A 26,255-nucleotide genomic window follows, 5' to 3' on the forward strand; every position below is an offset into this window, starting at 1 on the left:
GGAAAATTCAAACTGCATGCACAACCATCACCCTGAACTGACCTGCTAACCATTATAAAACCCCCAAGCCAGTCTTCTCTCCCTGTTCTCACAGGCCGTTTTTGGACTTGCTTGGGAGCTGCCCTGCTACTCCAGAAAGCCTCATTATGGGAATCATGAAGTCTTTTGGACCCCCTTGGTGTGTGTGTGACTTCGTCATTCTCAACGGCTGAGCTGGGTGTGGAGTCCACCTTTTCTCAGCGTGGGATACCCATAACAAAACAGATCCTCCTTCAGAGCACGAATACCACCTGATATAATATGTATTTGCTTATTTGCCTTCTCCTACCATGTAAAGGACTGAATGATCGATCCCAGTATCTAGTAAAGTATCTGTCATAATCATTCATCTGTTCATTCATTCAACAAATATTTACTGAGTGTCTACTTTGGGCAGATTCTGTTAAAGGCACGGTCTATAGTGGAGATCAAAGCCCCTGCCATGGAGCCTACGTTTCCAGAGGATAGGCTATGTTGTTCATTCAGTATGTATTTGTTAAATGAAAGAATACTAATATTATTTTTGTCTGGAGGTAAGAGATGGAAATACCAGACCACCTGACCTGCCTCTTGAGAAATCTGTATGCAGGTCAGGAAGCAACAGTTAGAACTGGACATGGAACAACAGACTGGTTCCAAATAGGAAAAGGGGTACATCAAGACTGTATATTGTCACCCTGCTTATTTAACGTATATGCAGAGTACATTATAAGAAACACTGGGCTGGAAGAAGCACAGGCTGGAATCAAGATTGCTGGGAGAAATATCAATAACATCAGATATGCAGATGACACCACCTTTATGGCAGAAAGTGAAGAGAAACTGAAAAGCCTCTTGATGAAAGTGAAAGAGGAGAGTGAAAAAGTTGGCTTAAAGCTCAACATTCAGAAAACGAAGATCATGGCATTTGGGCCCATCACTTCATGGCAAATAGATGGGGAAACAGTGGAAACAGTGTCAGACTTTATTTTTCTGGGCTCCAAAATCACTACAGATGGTGACTGCAGCCATGAAATTAAGACACTTACTCCTTGGAAGGAAAGTTATGACCAACCTAGGTAGCATATTAAAAAGCAGAGACATTACTTTGCCAACAAAAGTCCGTCTAGTCAAGGCTATGGTTTTTCCAGTGGTCATATATGGATGTGAGAGTTGGACTGTGAAGAAAGCTGAGCGCCGAAGAATTGATGCTATTGAACTGTGGTGTTGGAGAAGACTCTTGAGGGTCCCTCGGACTGCAAGAAGATCCAACCAGTCCATCTTAAAGGAGATCAGTCCTGGGTGTTCATTGGAAGGACTGATGGCTAGAGCTGAAACTCCAATACTTTGGCTACCTGGTGCGAAGAGTTGAGTCATTGGAAATGACCCTGATGCTGGGAGGGATTGGCGGCAGGAGGAGAAGGGGACGACAGAGGATGAGATGGCTGGATGGCATCACCGACTTGATGGACATGAGTTTGAGTAGACTCCAGGAGTTGGTGATGGACAGGGAGGCCTGACGTGCTGCGATTCATAGGGTCACAAAGAGTCGGACATGACTGAGCAACTGAACTGAAGATATTAATATGAAACACAAGGAGTCTCTGGCAGTGCATTGGCTAAGATTCCAGGCTCCCAGTGCAGGGGGCCTGGGTTGGATCCCTAGTGGAGGAACCATATTCCATATGCCACAGCCCAGAGTTCTCATGCTGCAACCAAAGATCTGCCATGCCACAATGAAGATTGATCTCCAGTGCCTCAACTAAGACAACACAGCCAAATACACAAATAAAAATTAAAAAATAGAAACACAGTATCATATTATGAATATAACATTTTTATTCATTTTTTTGTTACAGACTAGTGTTTACTTAAAAGTAATATTTAGGGATTTATACTCATAGGACACATTATAGTTAACATCCAAAGACAATCAAAACATATTTCCTGATGATTTATTATATGCTTAGTACTAAAAAGCCCCTAAATCTGTAGTGTTGGTATTTTAAGATTAGAGAGTTGTTTTTGGTAAATGATTATTATAGAAAAACACTGAGGAAAATCTCAACCATTATAACTGGTAAAGTATGATTTTATATTTCACAAAGGACAGTAACAGCCTCACTTTATAGCAACAGCCTCACTTATAAATTATATACACTTCAAAGTCATATTTTGATACTTTTTTTTCCCCTTCTCTTCTTGCAAATAAGCAACAATATACAAACGGCTTCCAACTGACATTTGTGAAAGGCAAACTGCAAACTTCTAATTATGGTTCAACTTCACCAAAAGAAGTAAAGGTGCTCCCTCTGACCACCTATTCCATGAAAAAAAAGTGTACTCTGACTTCTAAAATGGATTTTAAAAATTCAGTAGAAAGATTTAGCAATAATCAATATTCCAACACTGATCTTTCTAATACCCAGAAACATCCACTTGGCAGTTGTGAGACTAAAAATTGAGTAATGTTATACAAATGTAAATTACCATTAGCTAGGAGAAGGCAATGGCACCCCACTCCAGTACTCTTGCCTGGAAAATCCCATGGACAGGGGAGCCTGGTAGCCTGCAGTCCATGGGGTTGCTAGGAGTTGGACACGACTGAGCAACTTCACTTTCACTTTTCACTTTCCTGCATTGGAGAAGGAAATGGCAACCCACTCCAGTGTTCTTGCCAGGAGAATCCCAGGGATGGGGAAGCCTGGTGAGCTGCCGTCTATGGGGTCACACAGAGTCGGACACGACTGAAGCCACTTAGCAGTAGGAATAATCACTTAATTCTTAATCATGTTTATACTTAATTATAAACATAAGAATGATTTTTAGATTAAAAATAATGAAGAACATCTCCATCATGTGTATTGTGTTCCCAATAGTCCCTTTCAGATAGATCTGTGAAATAACACAGAGCCCAATGTTAACATAACTTTCATTTTAAAGGCCCCCAAAAATAGGGCTTAAGTAGTGAGATCATTTCTATTAGACTTTATATTAGTATCAATTAATGAGTTAATCAATCAATTAACCTTAGTTAATTATTACTTTTTCTAAACAAGTACCAGATGATTTAATCTCGCCCAAATGAATGGGTCTCTTTTGGTTGATCAATGCGATAGAGAAACTCGGCAGGTAAGAAGTATCCGAGGTACTCCACTATATCTGGGGTGGTGTCATAATGGTAGTGTCCACCTTCTCCATGATGACTGAAACAATGAGTGTGCTCCAACCGCAAATCAAACCCCTAGAATGACAGAGGAGCCATCTGTTAGTCTTCCAATTAGAACTTAGGGGATAGGAGACCTTTTAAATTTAGGCTACAGTAATTTTTTGGGATAGGTAATACAGACACATGAATCAAAATTCAGAGGGTGCAAAAGTTTATATTCAGTAAAATTCATCTTTCCAACTCCTGCCATTACCACTCCTTTCCTTAAAGGCAGCCACAGTAAGCAGTATCTCCTATATCCTTCCAGAAAGATCTATTTTTTTAATTACTCATATCTAGTATTCTGCAACTACTATGCTGTATGTTGTTTTTCTTAAATTAACAATATAGCTTTCAGATCATGAGAGCTTCCTAATTCTTTCCAAATGTGATTTAGATTATTTCCAGCTCTTCTGCTATTACAACAATGATGTCATGAATAACCCTTTTCACTAATCATTTTATCATGTAAGCATATATTTAATGATTAATTCCTAAACATGTAATCACTAGATCAAAAGATATAACTAGTCAGTACAGTGGTAGATATTTGGTTTGAATTAGTCTATATTATTATTTTTCAAGGGTAGAAAACTAGAATATGATGAATAGTATGAAGAACAGCAAATAGATCTGAATCCTGTCCTGATTCTACTGTTTAATAACATAACTTTGGATGCTATTTAAAATGTTTGGTGCCTTCAATTCTCCAAAGGTAAAATCTACTTTGCCTAGATCTTAAGTAGTCAGCTACTTGCTTCCTTACCTTTCAAGGTAATTCTAGAAACTATCCCAGTTCTTAATTAAGAACAAAAAGTGCTTAATTATTCTAAACGAATATTCTAAAAATCAAGCATTACCACTGTAATATCTTTCAATGTAAAAGATAGACATAGACTTACGGGGTCTCTGGAGACAAAAACTGGCAGACAAACCAAAGGAGCCTTCATCTCATAAAAATGCAACCATTTATTCACGTCTTCGTCAGAGTTCAATGGACAGGAAGAAAATTCTGCAGGCTACAGTAAGAGGACATTAAACATGTAAACATACTGAATATTTCTGAGCTAAAAATTTACATATAATTTCATTGTTAAAAGCTTTAAGCTTTCTTATACATTCTACTGCTATTTTTGGCACCAGGAGATTCATATACCCTAGTTTTCAAAAGGACCGCCAACCAGTGTGTACACACTGAAAGATACGACTGAATAAATAAAGGAGTCTATTGCTGTATTTTTATTTTTCATAGCTTATCAGCTTTCATATGAGCATATCCTCATCCCAGTTTTAAATGTTATTATTGCTATTGCTAGATGGAAAAAAAAAAGCAAGGCATTGAAAGTGGAGTAGAAGCATCAAAAAGAATAAAGTATTGAGGAGGAATACACTTAAGGAGGCTAAAGACTTGTACATTGAAAAGTGCAAAGCATTGCTGAAATGAATTTTAAAAGACTCTAATAAATGGAAAGGCATCTTGTGCTCATGGATTGGACAATTTAATATTGTTGACATGTCAGTACTATCAAATATGATCTACAGATTCACTGCAATTCCTATCAAAATCCCAATGGTGTTTTTGCAGAAACAGAAAAATTCATCAAAAATTCATATGGAATCTCAAGGGGCCCCAAATCGTCAAAACAATCTTGAAAAAGAAGAAAGTTGGAAGTCTCACACTTCCTGATATCAAGCTTACTACAAAGCTGTAGTAATCAAAACAGTGTGATACTAGCATAAAGACAGGTATACAGATCAATGGAACAGAAAAGATCCCAGAAGTACATCCTTGCATATATTCTGACAAGGATGCCATGACCATTCAATGGGAAAGGACTATCTTTTTAACAAACAAAACTTGGAAAACTGATGTCCATATGCAAAAAAATGAAGTTAGACCCTTACTTCATACCAGATACAAAAGCTAAAAATGGATAAAACACCTAAATATAAGAGCTAAAGCTATAAAGACTTTTAGAAGAAAACATCAGGAGAAAGTTTTAAGACACTGGACTTGACTTTTTAGACTTGGCATCAAAAGTACAGGTAACAAAAGAAAAACAAGTGGGATTACATTAAGCTAAAAAGCTTTTGTACAGCAAAGAAAAGAAAAGTCAACAAAATGAAAAGGCAACCTATGGAATGGGAGAAAATATCTGCAAACCATATATCTGATAAGGGGTTAATACCTAAAATACATAAGGAATTCATGAGCAAAAAAAAATTTTTTTAATGATCAAAGAACTGAATTAGACATTTTTTCCAAAGAAGACATACAAATGGGCAACAGGTATATGAAGAAGCACTCAATATCACTATTCATTTGGTAAATGCAAATCAAAACCATGAGACATCAGCTCATTTTAGTGAAGATGGCTGTTACCAAAAAGACAAGAGATAAAGTGTTGGTGAGGATGTAGAGAAAAGACAACCCTTGTACACTGCTAGTGGGAATGTAAACTGGTACAACCATTATGGAAGTTCCTCAAAAAATTAAAAATAAAACTACCATATGATCTAGCAATTCTACTTCTAGGTATATATCCAAAGTAAATGAAATCACCATCTTGAAGAGATATCTGGACTCCTATGTTCACTGCAGCAGTATTCATGATAGCCAAGACTGGGAAACACAACCTAAGTGTCTGTCAATGGATGAAAACAGCCAGGAAATTAAAAGACGCTTGCTCCTTGAAAGAAAAGCTATGACCAACCTAGACAGCGCATTAAAAAGCAGAGATAGTACCTTGCCGACAAAAATCCATATAGCCAAAGCTATGGTTTTTCCAGTAGTCATCTATGGATGTGAGACTTGGACCATAAAGAAGGCTGAACACTGAAGAATCGATGCTTTTGAACTGTGGTGTTGGAGAAGACTCTTGAGAGTCCCTTGGACTGCAAGGAGATAAATCAGTCAATCCTAAAGGAAATCAACCCTGAATATTCATTGGAAGGACTGACGCTGAAGCTGAAGCTCCAATACTTTGGCTACCTCGTACGAAGAGACAACTCATTGGAAAAGACCCTGATGCTGGGAAAGACTGAGGGAAGGAGGAGAAGGGGGCGACAGATACTGAGATGGTTGGATGGCATCACCAACTCAATGGACATGAATTGGAGCAAATTCTGGGAGACAGTGGAGGACAGAGGAGCCTGGTATGCTGCAGTCCATGGGGTGCCAAAGAGTCAGACACTTAGCAACTAAACAATAACAACAATAATGGATGAAGGGACAAAGAAATTATTACCTATCTTTCTAGTTGCGATATACATATATATGAAATATCATTCAGGCTTTAAAAAGCAGGAAATCCCACCATTTGTAACAATGTAGATGAACTTGGAAGATACTATACTGAGTGAAATAAGCCAGTCGCAGACAAATATTGGGTGATATCACTTGTATGTGGAATCTAAAAAAGTCCAGTCTAGAGAAACAGTAGAGTGGTGGTTGTCAGAGGCTGAGGCAGGATGGGAGTGAAATGAGGAGATGCTGATCAAAGGGTACAAAATTCAGTTGTAAGAGGAATAAGTTTAAAGATCTACTGTACATCATGTTAACTACAGTTTGTAATGAAGTATTATTTATTTGATTTTTTAAAAATCCTATAATCATTTGGTATTTACAAATGGATTGACCTTTAATTTTGTTGTAAATAATTTGGAAAAGTAATTAAGTAGTTTCATAATATGTATTTATATGTGAGATCAGCTGGTTTGCCATTTAAAATTATCAGACTAAAAATTTTAAAACAATATATTTTGTGACAGCTTCATTGTTAAAACAAAACAACATTAAAGTGTAACACTTTTACATTTTGTTCATCATTGACTCAATGGACATGAATTTGAGCAAACTCTGGGAAATAGAGGACAGAGGAGACTAGCGTCCTGCAGTCCATGGGATCACAAAGAGTCTGAAATGACTTGGGAATGAACAATGACACTTCATTCACTCACCTACCAAAAATTATTATTTTTTTAAATAATTTTTTTGTTTATTTTATTTTTGGCTTGTTGGGTCTTTGTTGCTACATGAGGGCTTTCTCTAGTTGCTGAAAGCAAGGGCCACTCTCCAGCTGTGGTACGTGGGCCTCTCATTTGCAATGGCTTCTCTTGTAGCAGAGCATGGGCTCTAGAGTGTGTGGGCTCAGTAGTTGTGGCTCGTGGACTTAGCTGCCCTGTGGCATCTTCCAGGACCAGGGATCAAACTTGTGTCCCCTGAAATGGCGGGTGTATACTTAACCACTGGACCACCAGGGAAGTCCCAAAAATTATTTGTGAAATCCTAGATGACCTGGTTTGTCCATCATTAATATCTTATAAATATATTCTTTTTTTTTTTTTTTTACAGTTAGTCCAGTTCAATTCAGTTCAGTCACTCAGTTGTGTCCGACTCTTTGCGACCCCATGGTCTATAGCACAACAGGCCTCTCTGTCCATCACCAACTTCCAGAGTTTACTCAATCTCATGTCCATTGAGTCAATGATGCCATCCAACCATCTCATCCTCTGTTATCCCCTTCTCCTCCTGCCTTCAATCTTTCCCAGCATCAGGGTCTTTTCTAATGAGTTAGTTCTTTGCATCAGGTGGCCTTCAGCCATCTGGAGCTTCAGCTTCAGCATCAGTCCTTCCAATGAATATTCAGGGACTGATTTCCTTTAGGATGGACTGCTTGGATCTCCTTGCAGTCCAGGGGACTCTCAAGAGTCTTTTCCAACACCACAGTTTAAAAGCATCAATTCTTCAGCGCTCAGCTTTCTTTATAGTCCAACTCTCCCATCCATACAAGACTACTCAAAAAACCGTAGCTTTGACTAGACAGACCTTTGCTGGCAAAATAATGTCTCTGCTTTTTAATATGCTGTCTAGGTTGGTCATAACTTTTCTTCCAAGGAGCAAGCATCTTTTAATTTCATGGCTGCAGTCACCATCTGCAGTGATTTTGGAGCCCAAACAAATAGTCTCTCACTGTTTCCACTGTTTCCCCATCTATTTGCCATGAAGTGATAGGACCAGATGCCATGATCTTCATTTTCTGAATGTTGAGCTTCAAGCCAACTTTTTCACTCTCCTCTTTAACTTTCATCAAGAGGCTCTTTAGTTCTTCACTTTCTGCCATAAAGGTGGTATCATCCGCATATCTGAGGTTATTGATATTTCTCCCAGAAATCTTGATTCCAGCTTGTGCTTCATCCAGCCCAGCATTTGTCATGATGTACTCTGCATATAAGTCAAATAAGCAGGGTGACAATATACAGCCTTGACATAGTCCTTTCTCGATTTGGAACCAGTTTGTTGTTCCATGTCCAGTTCTAATTGTTGCTTCCTGACCTGCATAGAGATTTCTCAAGAGGCAGGTCAAGTGGTCAGGTATTCCCATCTTTTTAAGAATTTTCCACAGATTGTTCTGGTCCACACAGTCAAAGGCTTTGGCATAGTCAACAAAGCAGAAATAGATGTTTTTCTGGAACTCTCTTGCTTTTTCGATGATCCAACAGATGTTGGCAATTTGATCTCTGGTTCCTCTGCGTTTTCTAAATCCAGCTTGAAATTTGAAGTTCACGGTTCATGTACTGTCAAAGCCTGGCTTGGAGAATTTTGAGCATTACTTTGCTAGCGTGTCAGATGAGTGCAATTGTGCAGTAGTTTGAGCATTCTTTGGCATTGCCTTTCTTTGGGATTGGAATGAAACATGACCTTTTCCAATCCTGTGGCCACTGCTGAGTTTTCCAAATTTGCTGACATACTGAGTGCAGCACTTTCACAGTATCATATAAGATTATAATTTTCATAATGAATTTTTTCCCTAAACCACAACCATCTTTTTTTTGACAACCACCTTAACAGTAAACTCAATATACTGAGGTTGGGATTCTGGCAATGGAAATGATCAGTTTCTAAGGCTGGGGTGCCGTCAGGGCAGGAGAACCTGACTCCAAATTAACTTTGGGCTTCCCTGATAACTCAGTTGGTAAAGAATCCGCCTGCAATGCAGGAGACCCCGGTCTGATTCCTGGGTTGGGAAAATCTCCTGGAGAAGGGAAAGGCTACCCACTCCAGTATTCTTGGGCTTCCCTTGTGGCTCAGCTAGTGAAGAATCCACCTGCAATGCAGGAGACCTGGGTTCAATCCCTGGGTTTGGAAGATCCCCTGGAGAAGGGAAAGGCTACCCTCTCCAGTATTCTGGCCTAGAGAATTCCATGGACTGAACTGTATAATCCATGGGGTCGCAAAGAGTCAGACACAACTGATCAACTTTCACTTGCACTTTCAGGGCTTATACTCAGAGCTATCTTGATCTTTGAAACTAACTAAGAAGAAAGTTCTATTATTATTAACATGAAGAAAGCACTCTAGCAGGACCTTATCATATAACATGATTTACAGTATTCTTTGTCATTTAAATTTTAAGGTAATACGATCATAGTAAAAGGATTTGTTCAGAACGTCTTTAAAGGTTAAATTCTCAATGTATATTAAAATCTCCTACAATCTTAAGCACATGCACACACACACACACACACACACACACACACATGTGCAGAGGCCTTTACCATAATATGAGTCTTCACTTTTCCCTTCTGAATTATGAAAGCACCTCCCATTCCTACAGGCTTATCTCCATAATGTTTTTCAAGAGTCTGCCTCATACATGTCACAAAGTTAAGTTTTCCAGTTCTTCTTTTGACTTTCACCTCAATGACCTAGAGAGAACATAAATGTACATACCATTGTTCTAAGCTGCAAAATATTATGCAAATAACTACCAAAGTGAAACATTATATAATTCAGTGCCATCAAGCAAATATTCAATTGTTTGTTTTGAGCACCCAGATATTAGCAGAAGTGTCTCAGTCCTCTAAGTCTTTTTTTTTTTTTCCTAAGTCTTAATTATACATATATATATATATATATATAAATATATATAAGATACATCATTTACTCTAATAATGTCTTATTCATGCTTTCTTGGACTGAGAAAGAGAGTTATAGCTTAATTTTATAAATTTATAGCTAAATTCAACACTGAACTCTTGAGATTCTTACTATATGTCAATATGGTATAAGATTGAGAATTCTTTGATTTAAGGGATTAATTTCTGATAACTAGAGAGGAGAAATGACTATATTTTCTCATTTCCTTTAAAATTCTGGACTTCTATTACTCCCACTTTAGTAGGTATTTTTGCTTCACCACCTCATTTCTCAAAGTGGCTGAAGTAGTTATTTTTGTATAAAATCTGAGAGTTCTCACTACTGCTAAAACTGAAATCATCTTAAAAAAAACCAGCTTTACTGGGGATACAATTCACATACCATACAATCCATCTATTTAAAGTAAACAATTCAATGGCTTTCAGTATATTTATAGAGTTGTGTGACCATCATTACAATTTTGGAATATGAAATCATCTTTTTTTTTGGTACTAACAGGAAATAAATATGAAGTGGGGCATTAATTCTCCTTCTCTCTTCTTTCTATAATTTCTATAATCTATAATATAATCCCATTATTTATAGCTATCTCAATCAATGTCTGATCAGTCAGGAATGAGCAAGTTATATATGTACTAACTGTAGGTAGACATTATCTACTTCAGCTGCATGGTTCATCTATTTGACTAACTCAAGAATATCCTATTACCTTTTAGTTCCTTGGAAAAAGGCTATTGTTTACTAGTATTATTCTTAACCTTAGTTTTAAATGATACTTTCACTCTGCCTGCAGTACTTTCTGAATCTTTCATAACTGGATTATTTAAAGAGCTTTGACTTGGGTAGCTTTGGATTTTCTTAAGAAAATTACAGTAGCAATAAGCACTCAGATTTTTAGCTCTCTGAGAAATTTTGGAGAATACTGCATTTTTATGAACAAAATCACCTTCCCAGGTTGGCCTTCACTGGCAAAAAGATTAGCCAGTAATGCACACCCAAAATCATGATATTTCTCACTGTATTTCTCTAGTAGACACCCTCCATCTGCAGGGTTAACCCGAGCAAAGTAACTTCCATTCACAGGAGGTCTGTGTTCACTTTCTGTTTGAACAAGTAGCATAAACTGAAAAGAAAAGTAAATAAGGTACTTAGTCAATCCTAGAATCTCTATGCAAAACAGAATACCTTGAAAATGTGACAAAATATTTTGCCCTAGACTTTAAGACATTTTATTTCAAGATCTAATAATAAAACATGAAAAATAGAATATTTAATGTTAGATTAAAATGTTAAAGATTTACAAATCTCAAAAAGCTGGAAAAAACATTTTATAAAATGTTTACAGTATTATGGTGTTTCTATGAGATTGTGACATTTGCTTTAGATTTTCCCATTTTAAACTTTTTCTATCTTGAACACTAGGCAATTTATATTAATGTTTCTGTAAAAGGGCTTGTATGATTATTGACTAACGGTCACAGCTGTAAGAGGCAGTGAGAGAGAATATGCAAACTGAGGAGGTTATTCACTTTCTGTTCATGAGATGTGAAGAAGCACTGACATTTTTATGTTGGAAATGTATTGACATACACACTGATGGATATTACCTTTCATAAATAATAATCATACTACTGCGCTAGATCCCTACTATTAGTCTGAAAGAGGGAGTTGACTAGATCATTAAACATTTCATGCATCTTCTGATTGAAAGCTAGCTGTCTTTGAACTAGCCAAGGTCAGAATAGCTAGGAATCCTCTGATGTGTATGGACCAAAATCTTTCACAGTCCAGAGTCCTCGACAAACCACAGCAGGACCTTTGATAGACTCATCTATGACTGAATGTATGTCTTAAGAAAATATAAATTAGAGATTAGTGCTACATTTCAGTTCGACTAACTGGAGCATATTCTATACTTTAAGTCAGTATCAAATCTGCAGAGACGTATGATATCAACCACTTACAATTCATTCAGATGACAGGATTTCTGATAAGGCAGTAAAAGGAAAAAGGCAAACTAAGTCTCAAATCAATAAATTAAAATAATTATATTAATATATAATATATATTACATATTATATATAACATATGATAATATGCTGACCTCAGAATTGAATCCAAGAGTCTGAAATGGGCCTGCTCCTGCTCCAAGAACAAAAGCTCCAGGAAGCTGGATGTCTTTTGCAATCTTATTTAAATCATAAACCTAAGTAAGAGAAAAAGCATATTATTTAAAACTGACTTACATAAATTCCCAGGTTTACTTTTTGTTACTGAGTCCATTAACATTTGCCTGTCACATTGGTCAGTGGATCTTCTAAGAATAATAATAGGAATCAATTTCCATAATCTTCATGTGAATGTGAAAAGTAAAACTACACTTACTTTTTTTTCATTTACAAGAGGCAGTAAGTAAGGCACACCTCCTACTTCTGCAATTCTAGTTTTTCCACAGATGCCTAAAAAGAAAATACACCTTAAAAATAGGTGAACATCTACATCTAAGTATAGAATACCAGAAGACACTTATTAAGAGTATATATCTTTTAGAAGAATTGACGCTTTCAAAGTATAGTGCTGGAGAAGACTCCTGAGAGTCCCTTGGACAGCAAGGAGATCAAAGTAGTCAATCCTAAAGGAAATCAACCCTTAATATTCATTGGAAGGACTGATGCTGAAGCTCCAATACTTTGGCCAGTTGATGTGAAGACCCAATTCAATGGAAAAGACCCTGATGCTGGGAAAGATTGAGGGCAGGAGAAGGGGACGACAGAGGGTGAGATGGTTGGATGGCATCACCAACTCAATGGACATGAGTCTGAGTCAACTCCGGGAGATAGTGATGGACAAGGAAGCCTGGCATGCTGTATAAGGTCCATAGGATTGCCAAGAGTCGGATACAACTGAGCGACTGAACAACAATAACTTTTGGGGCTTCCCTGGTGATCCAGTGGCTAAGATTCTGAGCTCCCAATGCAAGGGGCCTGAGTTCAATCCTTGGTCAGGGAACTAGATCCCATATGCTGCAACTAAAGATTCTGCATGCCACAACTAAGACCAGGTGCAGAGAAATAAATGAATCAATAAATAAGTATTTTTAAGAGAGTATACACATTTTACTCTATATCCTGTGATAAACCATAATGGAAAATATAAAAAAAGAAGGTATATATGTGTATAACTGATCACTCTGCTGTACAGCAGAGATTGTCACAACATTGTAAATCAACTATACTTCAATGTTTTTTAAAAAAAGAGTATATAAGTTTTCCATTCTCATCATTTTACAAATAGCAGGGGTCAGAATCTGTATTGTGTTGGCCAAAAATTTCCTTCAGTTTTTAAAGTAAAAATAAAATACACATTTTTCGTTGAACAAAGTATTCACTATTTTGTTCCACTGCCTTCTGCCATTTTTCAGGTAACTTCATAATTCCATCTTCCCAACACTTTCTACCTTTTTGAGCAAAGAACTGTTCTCAGTGCCTTTAACAGTCTTTTAGGGAACTGAAATTCTTTCCATGAAGAAAATCTTGTAAAGACCGAAATAAATGGACATCCAAAGGTACAATGTCTGGTGAATATGGCAGATGAATTAGAATTTCCCAGTCAAGCTATAACAGATTTTGCCTGGTCATCAAAGAAACATGTGGCCTTGCATTATGGAGGATTATGCATTTTCTGTTGACTAATTCTGGATACTTTTTGTTAAGTGCTGCTTTCAGTTGTTCTAATTGGGAACAGTACTTTTTGGAATTAACTTGTTTGATTTTCCAGAAGGTGCTCATAGTAGAATGGACTCCCTTCCAAATCTCTCCATTTTCACAACATCACCTTCTTTGGATGAAGACCAGCCTTTGGTGTGGTTGGCGGTGGTTCATTTCACTTACTCCACAATCTCTTCCATTCCACATTATTGTACAGTATTCACTTTTCATCGCCCATCACAATTTTTTTTTTTAAAGAATGTTTTCATGTCATTTAAGTAGAAAATCGCATGTGGTAATATAGTCAAGAAGGTTTTCTCTGCTTAACTTATGTGGAACCCAAATGTCAAAGCAATGAATATAACCAAGCTGCTGCAAATGATTTTCAGCACTGGATATTTTGAGTGTGTCAGCAATCTCTTGCATGGTATAAGTCGATTATTCTCAATTAATGTCTCAATTTGATAACTATCAATTTCAACTGGTCTACTTGACCATGGAGCATCATCCAGTGTATCTTCAGCAGAAAACTTCACAAACCACTTCAGACACATTTTTTCAGTCACAGCACCTTTTCCATACATTGCACAAATCTTTTTTGGGGTTTCAGTTGTGTTTTTACCTTTCTTCAAGTAATAAAGCATAATATGCTGAAAATGTTGCTTTTTTTCTTCTATCTTCAATACTAAAATGGTTACACAAAACTTATCCATTTTGATAAGTTTTTTAAAAATGTATGCTGATATGACAGCTGTCACAATATAATCTAACAAAACTGTCTGAATGAAGCTAAATGCAACTAAGTGCTATTAGAGCCATCTTAAGGAAAAAAACAAACGAATCTTTTGGCCAACCTAAAAGTAGCTAGGACCCCTGTCCTACCTGTGTTTTTTTTCTTTTTTGTTGTTTTTCTGGCTGGGCCACTTGCCTTATGGTATCTGAGTTCCCTGACTAGGAGTCCTAACCACTGAATTGCTGAGGAGTTCCCCACTTGTGTTTCTAATACTGTCATAACCAAGTGTGACTTGATATAGTTAGTAACATAAAGGCAATGGAGTTGATGGTAAGGCAAGGGCTAGAACTGGGGCCAGTGTCTGGATTGGATGAAGTTTCTATATTAGTCTATAATGACTTAGCCCTTTAAAAATCTTTTTTTTGTGGGGGTGGAGGGCTTTAGCTAAAGTTATATTTTAAGGGGACTTCCCTTGTGGTCCAGTGGTGAAGACTCCACATTCCCAATGCATGGGACCCAGGTTCAATCCATGGTCGGGGATCTGTATGTATTCCACAACCAAGAGTCCTCACGCCATGGTGATGATCCCACGAGCCACAACTAAGGCCAAGAGTAGCCAAAATAAATAGTGTAGCCTTGGGGCAGGTTTTTCCTTAAGTGATACCAGTTCAGTTCAGTCGCTCAGTCGTGTTTGACTCTTTGTGACCCCTTGGACTGCAGCACGCCAGGTCTTCCTGTCCATCACCAACTCCCGGAACTTGCTCAAACTCATGTCCATTGAGTCAGTGATGCCATCCAACCATCTCATCCTCTGTCATCCCCTTCTCCTCCCGCCTTCAATCTTTCCCAGCATCAGGGTCTTTTCGAATGGGTCCTTCCAGTAAGGACATACAGAACAGTATTCTTGAGCTCTTCTGCAGAACTAAAACCCCCGTCAAATGGAAGATGTTAACTACTTGATGAAACATTCTTCATTCCAAAGAGAAAGTTACAGTTCAATAACCTTGAGAACCACAGATCATAGGACCACCTGAGACGATCTCTATACTGAACAAATGCAAGCCTTGAGAGCACCCTGATCCTTATGAGAAACCCCTCCCCATGACTAACCCCTCCCTAAGACTCCCCACAACCCCCACTTCAGTTTGGGACCCATAGTTTTGAGAGCATTAGTCTGCTATGTCCCTTTTTGCCTGGCAAAGTAATAAAGCTATTCTTTTCTACTTCACGGAAAACTCTTTGTCTCTGAGAGTCAATTCGACACTGCTACACAGAGTCTGTTTCAGTATCAATATTAATGTCCCTCCTCACTTTGAACATTGGTAACCAGTTGACAAATTTGTTAAAGGGATGTAAATATTTAATAGATGATTCAAATAAATACAAGGCTTTTAAGATCCCTTCTGATATTGAATAAATAAAACATAAAAATTATAATAAGTTTCCATAACAGTTACTTGAACAATTAAAAATAAAATTTTCATGTGATATTCATATGCTAGCCTACTGGATAGCTATTATATAACCTATGAAAGTTACAAAAGTACATAAAACACCATATTTTCCTACAAGGGTATAAAATGAAATTTGACGAATATTAGAAATCACAGAAATGAAGCACAATTTAATCTAAAAGTTGGGGCAATATCCTTTATCTGGAGATAATTTAAGATAATCCTTAAAAATAATTTTGGTTTCAGGAAAAGATTTGGTCTGAAAAGGAAAAGCTAATTGCAAAGATTGCTTACCTTTTATAGGAAAGGTAAATGGCTCCTTAGTTAAATCAGGGCAATCAACTACAGAGACCTGGACTTCAGCAAAGTTATCCGTTAGCCCCTTCTGCAAGACTAATAAAGACAAGAAAAAGGGTTATCATTAGGTAGAAATTTGCCATCACAGATCGTCTTCCCTTGATTGTTTTGTGTGTCCTATTTCCAACGTAAACTTGTGTAATTTTTTTTTTTTTTTCTGGCTGCAGCGCCCAGCATGTGGGATCTTAGTTCCCAGAACAGGGATGGAATTTTTGCCACCTGCAGTGGAAGCAAGGAGTCTTACCCTCTGGAGTGCCAGGAAGTCCCTAAACTTGAGTAATTTAAAAGGAGCCTAGGGGGCCAGCAGTTAGGACCCCATGCTTCTACTGAAGGAGGTACTCCCGCATGCTGTGCTGCCAAAAAAAGTCATATAAACAAACAAAAAGAGGGGGGAACAATCTTGTTAATGAACTTATTTAGATACTAGACACATAATTAATCACAAGATATGCATACTAATATACATAAATACTTCCATAAATACCACTGTAAGCTATAGTGATTATAAACCCCTGAAGATAAACACTGCACTCATTTTCTTTTAGGGAAAGGATTCCAGGAATTGAAACGTAAATATTTAAACTGCTAGAAAGTAAGCAATTACATGCAACACCTTCATTAATGTTTACAGGCAAAATGTTTAGCAAAAGAGGACATGAAAGTATGTGCTATATGACTTCACTTATCTGTATTTCAAACAAAGGCAACTAATCTAAGGTCACAGAAGTCACAACAATGGTCACTTCCTGGGAAAGTGATATTGACTAAGAAAGTGTGAGGAGTCTTCTGGGATACTGGAAACAGTTTATACCTTTTTTTTTAAACTTGATTATTTGGCCATGCTGGGTGGTATGTGGGATCTTAGTTCCCCGAACAAGGATTTGTGCACCCCTCCAGAATCTTTTTTGTTTTTAATATTTATTTATTTGACTGCAACAGGTCTTGGTTGAGGCATGTTGGATCTATTTTTTAATTGGAAGAAAATTGCTTTACAATGTTGTGTTGGTTTCTGCCCAATATCAACTTGCCATGCTATGCTAAGTCGCTTCAGTAGTGTCCGACTCTATGCGACCCCATAGACAGCAGGCCACCAGGCTCCCCCGTCCCTGGGATTCTCCAGGCAAGAACACTGGTGTGGGTTGCCATTTCTTTCTCCAATGCATGAAAGTGAAGTCGCTCAGTCGTGTCCAACTCTTAGCGACCCCATGGACTGCAGCCTACCAGGCTCCTCTGCCCAGGGGATTTTCCAAGCAAGAGTACTGGAGTGGGGTGCCATTGCCTTGAATCTGTCATAATTATGTGTATATATATATATATATATATATATATATATATATTCCTTCTCTCTCCTGGCTTCACTTTCTTTTTCTTACCTATTAATAGATCCCTTCCCTCGAATTAATCCTGTGACACTACCTTAAATTCTTGTTCAAATAAGGTGAGATACCTAAAAATATACACAGAAAAACCTAAGCAAGGTTCACTGGCAGTCTGTCGTATCAGGAGAGGGGGAAAAAGTAGTAGATTGGAAACATGATTAATGTATCACAGTAGATTATTTTAAGAGTACTGCAACTGGTAAAAAGTTAATAAAGCAAAACTGTGTACTCTTTGGGCACCACACACATTTAAATCTTGGATTATCATATTCATTTTCATTCTGTAAAGTTAGTATTTCATCAAGACTATTTGAATGGTGAATTTAGGTTTTTTTGAGAGGTAGAGATTTGGACTCTCCTATCTTGGAATGTTTTATTTTTATTTTTTTCCCTTAGGATAATAAAAAAGACTCAATATAGTATTTACCTCCAACAAGCTCCTCTAGACTTGGCACATGAAAAGAATATTCAGCACAAGCCATCTTCTTTCTTCCTTAGGGGACAAGGCACAACCTTTAAAAGAATAACATAGCTATTGGGGAAAAACTATTCTGAACCAACTAAGTCCAAGATGGCAAAAGATTCAACTTCCAGTAGACCTTGAGCATTAGTTGTAAAGCATTAGCATCTAAATGGCACACCCATAAGCACCATAACCACAGAAGGCCAAAAAGTGGGTGGTGGCCCAATTCCCGAAAATCTCTGCCCCAAATAGTTGGAATAATCCTCCCACTTGTTAGCCTATGAAGTTACCCAGCCCATAAAAACTAACCACCCTACATTTTGGGACCTCTAGCTTTCTGAGCTGGCCCACACTGTCCATCTTTCTTCCAAGGCCATCTTGCTTTTTGAGACAGATGGCATTCTGTTTATGAAATTAGTTCAGTTCAGTTGCTCAGTCGTGTCTGACTCTGCAACCCCATGGACTGGAGCACGCCAGGCTTCCCTGTCCATCAATGAATGTTGAGTTTTAAGCCAACTTTTTTACTCTCCTCTTTCACTTTTATCAAAAGGCTCTTTAGTTCTTCTTCGCTTTCTGCCATAAGGGTGGTGTCATCTGCATATCTGAGGTTATTGATATTTCTCCCAGCAATCTTGATTCCAGCTTCTCCTTCATCCAGCCCAGCATTTCGCATGATGTATTCTGCATATGAGTTAAATAGCAGGGTGACAGTAAACAGCCTTGATGTACTACTTTCCCAATTTGGAACCAGTCTGTTGTTCCATGCCCAGTTCTAACTGTTGCTTCCTGACCTGCATACAAATTTCTCAAGAGGCAGGTCAGGTGGTCTGATATTCCCATCTTTTGAAGAATTTTCTACAGTTTGTTGTGATCCACAGTCAAAGGCTTTGGCATAGTCAATAAAGCAAAATTAAATGTTTTTCTCAAACTCTTGCTTTTTCAATGATCCAATGGATGTTGACAATTTGATCTCTGGTTCCTCTGCGTTTTCTAAATCCAGCTTGAATATCTGGAAGTTCACGGTTCATGTACTGTTGAAGCCTCACTTGGAGAATTTTGAGAGTTACTTTGCCAGCGTAGAGTATGAGATGAGTGCAATTGTGCAGTAGTTTGAACATTCTTTGGCATTGCCTTTCTTTGGGATTGGAATGAAAACTGACCTTTTCCAGTGCTGTGGCCACTGCTGAGTTTTCCAAATTTGCTGGCATATTGAGTGCAGCACTTTCACAGCATCGCCTTTTAGGATTTGAAATAGTTCAACTGGAATTCCATCATCTTCACTAGCTTTGTTTGCAGTGATGCTTCCTAAGGCCCACTTGACTTCACATTCCAGGATGTCTGGCTTTAGGTGAGTGATCACATCATTGTGGTTATCTGGGTCATGAAGATCTTTTTTGTGCAGTTCTTCTGTGTATTTTTGAAATGTCTCTGTAAATAAATCTACTTCCTATCACTTTGTCTCTCACTGAGTACTTTCTTTAGATAAGACCTAAAGACTTGAGCTTCATTAAGTCCTGAGTGTGTGATCTCAAAAGACAGTGGGTTGAAGTCCCAACCTGAGTTGTGAGAATTCATGAGGATTTACAAAATAAAGCAAGTGTAGATTAATGATTGCAAGAGTTCACATTGCACCAAGCATGAACATCTAAAGCTCTGGAAATGAAAGAGTTCAGTTATATAAGGAAGGCAAAAGGGCATTTAGGTGTCTGTCCTCACAGAAAGGCAACCACAGCTTTTAGTATTTAATAACTGGAATGAGAAATGTCCAAGTAACCTCTTTTAATACTAACACCTTAAATAGCTGACATTTAAATAGACAAAAGGAATACCAAATCAAGAGGGCACATGATTCATTTTTCTCCAGTCATGTACCTGGACTGAACATGCATCTTTCTAACAGTTGGTTCAAGGAAGATAGATGCTGAAGCAAAGGTAGGTAGTTGCTAAGGTTTATGAGTAAGTGTTTAAGTGGTTGTAGAATAAGAGATGGTTGTAGGATGTTCAGGTACTTCTATAATAGATCATTTACTTGTGTTTTCTATTTTGTATTTGACAATTAGGCTAAAAATTAAATGAGTTTCTTACACTATCACTTTTACAAGAGAAAATTTAAATTACTAAGAAAAATGGCAATTTCTACAAATGATTAGCTTTTGACATTCGAATCATTTCATTTACAAATAAACTTTTTTTTGGTAAACAGCTTTAATGTTCAATTATTCTGATAACTAATGAAGTATAATTTGATTTTTTAAAAATATATGCTAAGTATTTTACAATAATTAGACATTTATGCAGAGATTAGTATCTTACCTCAAGTGTACAGGTGATGAGGTGAGCAAGCAGACAGAGTTAAATAAAATGTGAGCCAAAAAGCACAAACAAACAAAAGTAATACTAGGTGGGTGGAGAAATCCCACTCTAGGCCAATCACAGCAAGGAATAAAGACAAAATTCTTAAGGGTGTTTCTAAGAACACTGTTGGATTTATCATTAAAATTGTTAATGAATACCTCATTAATCTGAATACTGTCTGACATATCATTACTGATAAGTCGCTTCAGTCGTGTCCGACTCTGTGTGACCCCATAGATGGCAGCCCACCAGGCTCTTCCGTCCCTGGGATTCTCCAGGCAAGAATACTTTAGTGGGTTGCCATTTCCTTCTACAACGCATGCATGCATGCATGCTAAGTCGCTTCAGTCGTGTCTGACTCTATGAGACCCTATGGACAGCAGCCCACCAGGCTCCTCTGTCCACAGGATTCTCTAGGCAAGAATACTGGAGTGGGTTGCCATTTCCTTCTCCAGACATATCATTACTTACTAAGTAAAAGGTGGTCCTTTGGCAACATTTGAAATACTCTTCCAAATTTTTTTTTAATTTTCAAGATTCATAATTTTCTTAGAAACTGGATTTCTAATTTTGACAATAGTTTCAAACAACACATCCTTCACAAACATATATTTAAGACCTGACACTTCTTTAGTACTTGATCAAATACCAAAATTTATTACCCTGTTCCTCTGTCCATGGGATTCTCCAGGCAAGAATACTGGAGTGGGTTGATCCCCTTCTTCAGGGGATCTTCCTGACCCAGGGAAGGAACCTGGTCTCTCACACTGTAGGCAGATTCTTTACTGAGTTACCAGGGAAGCCCTTTATTTACTTAATATGCATAATTTGGTCTCCCAAATAAAATGTAAACTCTTGATACTGGGCCCCAAACCCTATATCATCATATTTTAATTACTTCAAATATATTTTCTTTTTGGCAGCAACATGCCACTTGCAGAATCTTAGTTCCCTGACCAGGGCATCAAACCTGAGCCCTTAGCAGTGAAAGTGAAGCTTGGAGTCCTAACCACTGGACCTCCAGGGTGGTGGTTAGGTGCGTGCATGCTCAGTCGTGTTTGACTCTTTTGTGACCCTGTGGACTGTAGCCCACTAGGCTCTTCTGTCCATGGAATTTTCCAGGCTAGAATACTGGAGTGGGTTGCCATTTCCTCCTTCAGAGGAATCTTTCAGAACCAGGGATCAAACTTGAATCTCTGGTGTTTCCTGCATTGGCAGGTGAATTCTTTACCTCTAGTGCCACCTGGGAAGCCTGTGGACCTCCAGGGAATTCCCTAAAATATATTTTCAAATTGAAATAAACTATAATTGTTTAGGAATAAGCCATTTTAACTTTTGAAATAATTTCAGATGGACAGAAAATACATACAAAGAAAGAAGTACATACAATCTTGTATACACTTCATGCAAGGGCTTCCCAGGTGGTGCTAGTGGTAAAGAACCTGCCTGTCAATAAATGCAGGAGACACCAAGAGACATGGGTTCAATCCCTGGGTTGGGAAGATCACCTGGAGAAGTGCATGGCAACCCACTCCAGTATTCTTGCCTGGAGAATTCCATGGACAGAGGAGCCTGCAAGGCTATACTCCATGGGGTCACAAAGAGTCAGACATGACTTAAGTGACTTAGCACACATGAACAAGCCACAGAATCTTAGTTCCCTGACCAGGGATAGAACCCAAACCCCCTACAGGGTAAGCATGGACTCTTAACCACTATACCTCCAGGGAAGTCCCATCATCTTACATACATTAAAAAAAAATTTTGTTTTTCTTTTGTTTTGCAAATTATTTTTCTCTGTGTAATAGGCTCCAGTTTCATCCACCTCAGTAGAATTGATACAAATGTGTTCTTTTTAATAGCCAAGTAACATTCCATTGTGTATATGTACCACAACTTTCTTATCCATTCGTCTGCCAATGGATATCTAGGTTGCTTCTATGTCTTAACTATTATAAACAGTGCTGCAATGAACATTGGGGTACACATGAGGTAAGTCAGAAAGAAAAACACCAAAACAGTATATTAATGCATATATATGGAATTTAGAAAGATGGTAACAACAACCCTATATGTGAGACAGCAAAAGAGACACAGATATAAAGAACAGACTTTTGGACTCTGTGGGAGAAGGCAAGGGTGGGATGATTTGAGAGAATAGCACTGAAACATGTATATTATTATGTGTGAAACAGATCACCAGTCCAAGTTCCATGCATGAAACAGGGCACTCAAAGCCGGTGCACTAGGACAACCCTGAGGGATGGGATGGGGAGGGAAGTGGGAGGGGGGTTCTGGATGAGGGACACATGTACACCCATGGCTGATTCATGTCACTGTGTGGCAAAAACTACCACAACACTGTAAATTAATTAGCTTCCAATTAAAATAAACTAAAAAATAAATAAATAAGAAAATTTTAAAAGTGCAAAAAAAATTTTTTTTCTTGCCCATCATTTATTTTTTAACATTGTTTCCTTTCACAATATAGAATATTTATACATACACATTAAGATACTTATACATACTTGGAAACAAGATATAGTGACATTTAAATATTTTAATTTAAATTTAACTTTATTTAGCAAATATAGCATTATTAAATATGAATATATATATATATATATATATCTCAGATGACAGCCAAAACTTTAACTCTGTATCCAGGAGCAGTTTACTTGGTGATAATAATTAAAATAAATGGCTACCATACAGAATTAAAAGATTTATTCTAAAATGGAAAGCAAATGTCGTTTTTATTTTTTTCTAAAATATTTATTTGGATGAGTTGGTTCTCAGTTGCATACACCCTAATCTTGTCAGGAACCCCACCCTTTTTGAAATTTTGCAGAAGAATGCAAGACTGCTATTGCCATGACATAACAAGTCACATGCTCCTGACTTGACTACATTGTGTGTTAGTCGCTCAATCAGACTCACTGCAACCCCATGACTGTAGCCCACTCAGCTCCTCTGTCCATGGAATTCTCTAGGCAAGAATACTGGAGTGGGTTGCCATTCCCTTCTCCAGGGGATCTTGCATAACCTCTCCCTAATACCCAGGGAGAGGATCACAGGTCTTGAGGCACTAGCCTACTGTGTTCCCTCTATGCCTGCCAAAGAAAGCAAGCCTCCATTTCCTTCGCCATAACTGTCTCCGTGTTTCTGGTTGGCATCAATGCACAGAGAGTCAAGATTTTGGCAACAAATTCTTGCTTCCCATTCACATAAATCATTTAAGTCCTTTGGCATCAGTGCACAGAGAGTCAAGATTTTGGCAACAAATCCTTGCTTCCCATTCACATAAATCATTTAAGTCCTGTGAATGTAAAATGCTGTTGGACCCACAATCCAAGAGAGTTCACTGAGAATCAAATTCCCTGGATTCCATGGAGTTGGTAGAATGAGCACGCATCAAGAAGTAAATCAAGAAGTGAAATAAAGACAGGGGTGTTAGTTTTGTTCAGTGTTAGAGTGAGAACAAAATACATAAGCCTAATTTCAGTGATTCTGCATATAAGCTAAATCTTATGTTTGTATTTAAAACTGGTATTACACAATATAGAGTGGTAAATCTCGTGCTAATGAATTAACCTTTTAATTTCTCTTGACAATAAAGAGCAAATTAATGCTATTATTAATAATATAGTGATTAATAATCAATAAAATAGCATGATTAATAATGCCCTTGATAATAATAGCAAATTAATGCTATTAGTTAAAACATCATGACAAGTTGAAAGAGATACTACGGAAGAAATGAGACAGCTTATATCTTAGTAGCTTTAATGGCACTTTCCCATTGAATTTTGAACAAGGGACACTGCATTTTCATTTTGTACTGAGCTTCACAAATTACAGAGGCAAGTGCACTCTGGAAATATGGCAGGGGATAAGGCATGCAATCCCTGTTCTGGAACTTACTGTGCTTCACAAACCCTACAAGAGTTGACTATCTGTGCCTGGAATTGTTCAACATTTAGAGCAAAATTGAGTAAAGAGGCTAGATTACTTTTCAGATCAATTCAATCCTAACATGATACTGTCCACAAAATAAGACTAAACTGCTTTCCTGGTTTTATTATATGATACAAGAAGCTGAGGATTTGATTCCTGGGTCAGGAAGATACCCTGGAGGAGGAAATGGCAACCCACTCCAGTTTTCTTGCCTGGAAAATCCCACGGACAGAGGAGCCTGGTGCTACACAGTCCGTGGGTTCGCAAAGAGTTGGACTAGAGATCAAGCCAAATCATTCCTTTTTTTTTTTTTTAATTTTTTTTTTCAGCTCATTCCTTTTTGTAAGTACTTTGGGAAAAACAAAAAACATCAAAACTAAACTAGTTTAAACTTTTAGCTTTTTAACACAGTAACCATTCAGGAAACAGTGGAAACAGTGGCTGACTTTGTTTTTCTGGACTCCAAAATCTCTGCAGATGGTGATTGCAGCCATGAAATTAAAAGACGCTTACTCCTTGGAAGGAAAGTTATGACCAACCTAGACAGCATATTCAAAAGCAGAGACATTACTTTGCCAACAAAGGTCCGTCTAGTGAAGGCCATGGTTTTTCCAGTGGTCATGTACGGATGTGAGAGTTGGACTATAAAGAAAGCTGAGTGCTGAAGAATTGATGCTTTTGAACTGTGGTGTTGGAGAAGACTCTTGAGAGTCCCCTGGACTGCAAGGAGATCCAACCAGCCCATACTAAAGGAGATCAGTCTTGGGTGTTCATTGGAAGGACTGATGCTGAAGCTGAAACTCCCATACTTTGGCCACCTGATGCGAAGAGCTGACTCATTTGAAAAGACCCTGATGCTGGCAAAGATTGAAGGCAGGAGAAGAGGACGACAGAGGATGAGATGGTCAGATGGCATCACCAACTCGATGGACATAGGTTTGGGTGAACTCCAGGAGTTGGTGATGGACAGGGAGGCCTGGCCTGCTGCGGTTCATGGGGTCACAAAGAGTCGGACACGACTGAGCGACTGAACTGAACCATTTAGGGAACTGAGAAAACGAACAACAAAAATCCGTCGCGGGTGTCTGCTGTGATCTGTTAAGCAACTCCTGTAGGTAACAACACGAGTTCGAAGGTGGAGCAGGGAGCTGGGAGTGCTTGCGTAACAGAGGCTTCCAGTACAAAGGTTACACATTTTGAGTCACGGTCAAGGTACGATCCTCTCACAATTTAACGGAGAAGCGATTTCTGAAGGCAAAAGCGGACACAACACGACAAAACACACCTGGCCAGAGACACACACTCGCACATCCCCCACAAGACCCGCAGTGACTCTGGACAGTTACAGGAAACCTCAGCAGAGGTGAAGCCACTGGGAGCAAGTCAGGCGGAGTGCCTGTTTCCTTGCAGTTCACGTGCATTCCACCCGCCTGACCCCACAATTTATTCCCGAAACGTTGGCCTAAACGTCCTAGGCTATTCCACTTACCTAGTCTGTTAGAGAAGCCTACATCAGACGCCTGCTCTTACCTCATTCAATTCCGCCTCTTCAGGATTAGGGCGTCCAAGGCTCCGCCCACTGGAATCGGCCCTCCCAACGCGGGGATAAACACGGCGCCCGCGTCGTGCCACCTCCCAGCTCTCCCGTTCATCCCGGAGTCTAGTTGTTATCGCGAGACTTCCG

The 26,255-nt window shown here is 38.3% G+C and overlaps 1 protein-coding gene across 2 annotated transcripts; it reads right to left on the minus strand.

Annotated features, from left to right (window-relative positions):
• Nucleotides 1-1,837: 1,837 nt before the first annotated feature.
• Nucleotides 1,838-26,219, minus strand: C29H11orf54 (chromosome 29 C11orf54 homolog). Of its 2 annotated transcripts, none has more exons than XM_061405973.1 (9): nucleotides 26,102-26,219; nucleotides 18,224-18,309; nucleotides 16,355-16,453; nucleotides 12,552-12,625; nucleotides 12,271-12,372; nucleotides 11,113-11,289; nucleotides 9,785-9,934; nucleotides 4,129-4,245; nucleotides 1,838-3,262 (listed from the first exon to the last, which is right to left on the minus strand). In XM_061405973.1, exons 2-9 carry the CDS (start codon nucleotides 18,276-18,278, stop codon nucleotides 3,089-3,091), a joined length of 948 nt encoding a protein of 315 aa, XP_061261957.1. In that variant the 5' UTR covers nucleotides 18,279-18,309; nucleotides 26,102-26,219; the 3' UTR covers nucleotides 1,838-3,088. The 2 variants fall into 2 exon arrangements, with proteins under 2 accessions (XP_061261957.1, XP_061261955.1); XM_061405971.1 differs by having other exon boundaries at nucleotides 26,061-26,191.
• Nucleotides 26,220-26,255: the final 36 nt, after the last annotated feature.

Source organism: Bos javanicus, chromosome 29 (assembly GCF_032452875.1).
Source record: "Bos javanicus breed banteng chromosome 29, ARS-OSU_banteng_1.0, whole genome shotgun sequence".
Lineage (NCBI taxonomy): Eukaryota > Metazoa > Chordata > Mammalia > Artiodactyla > Bovidae > Bos > Bos javanicus.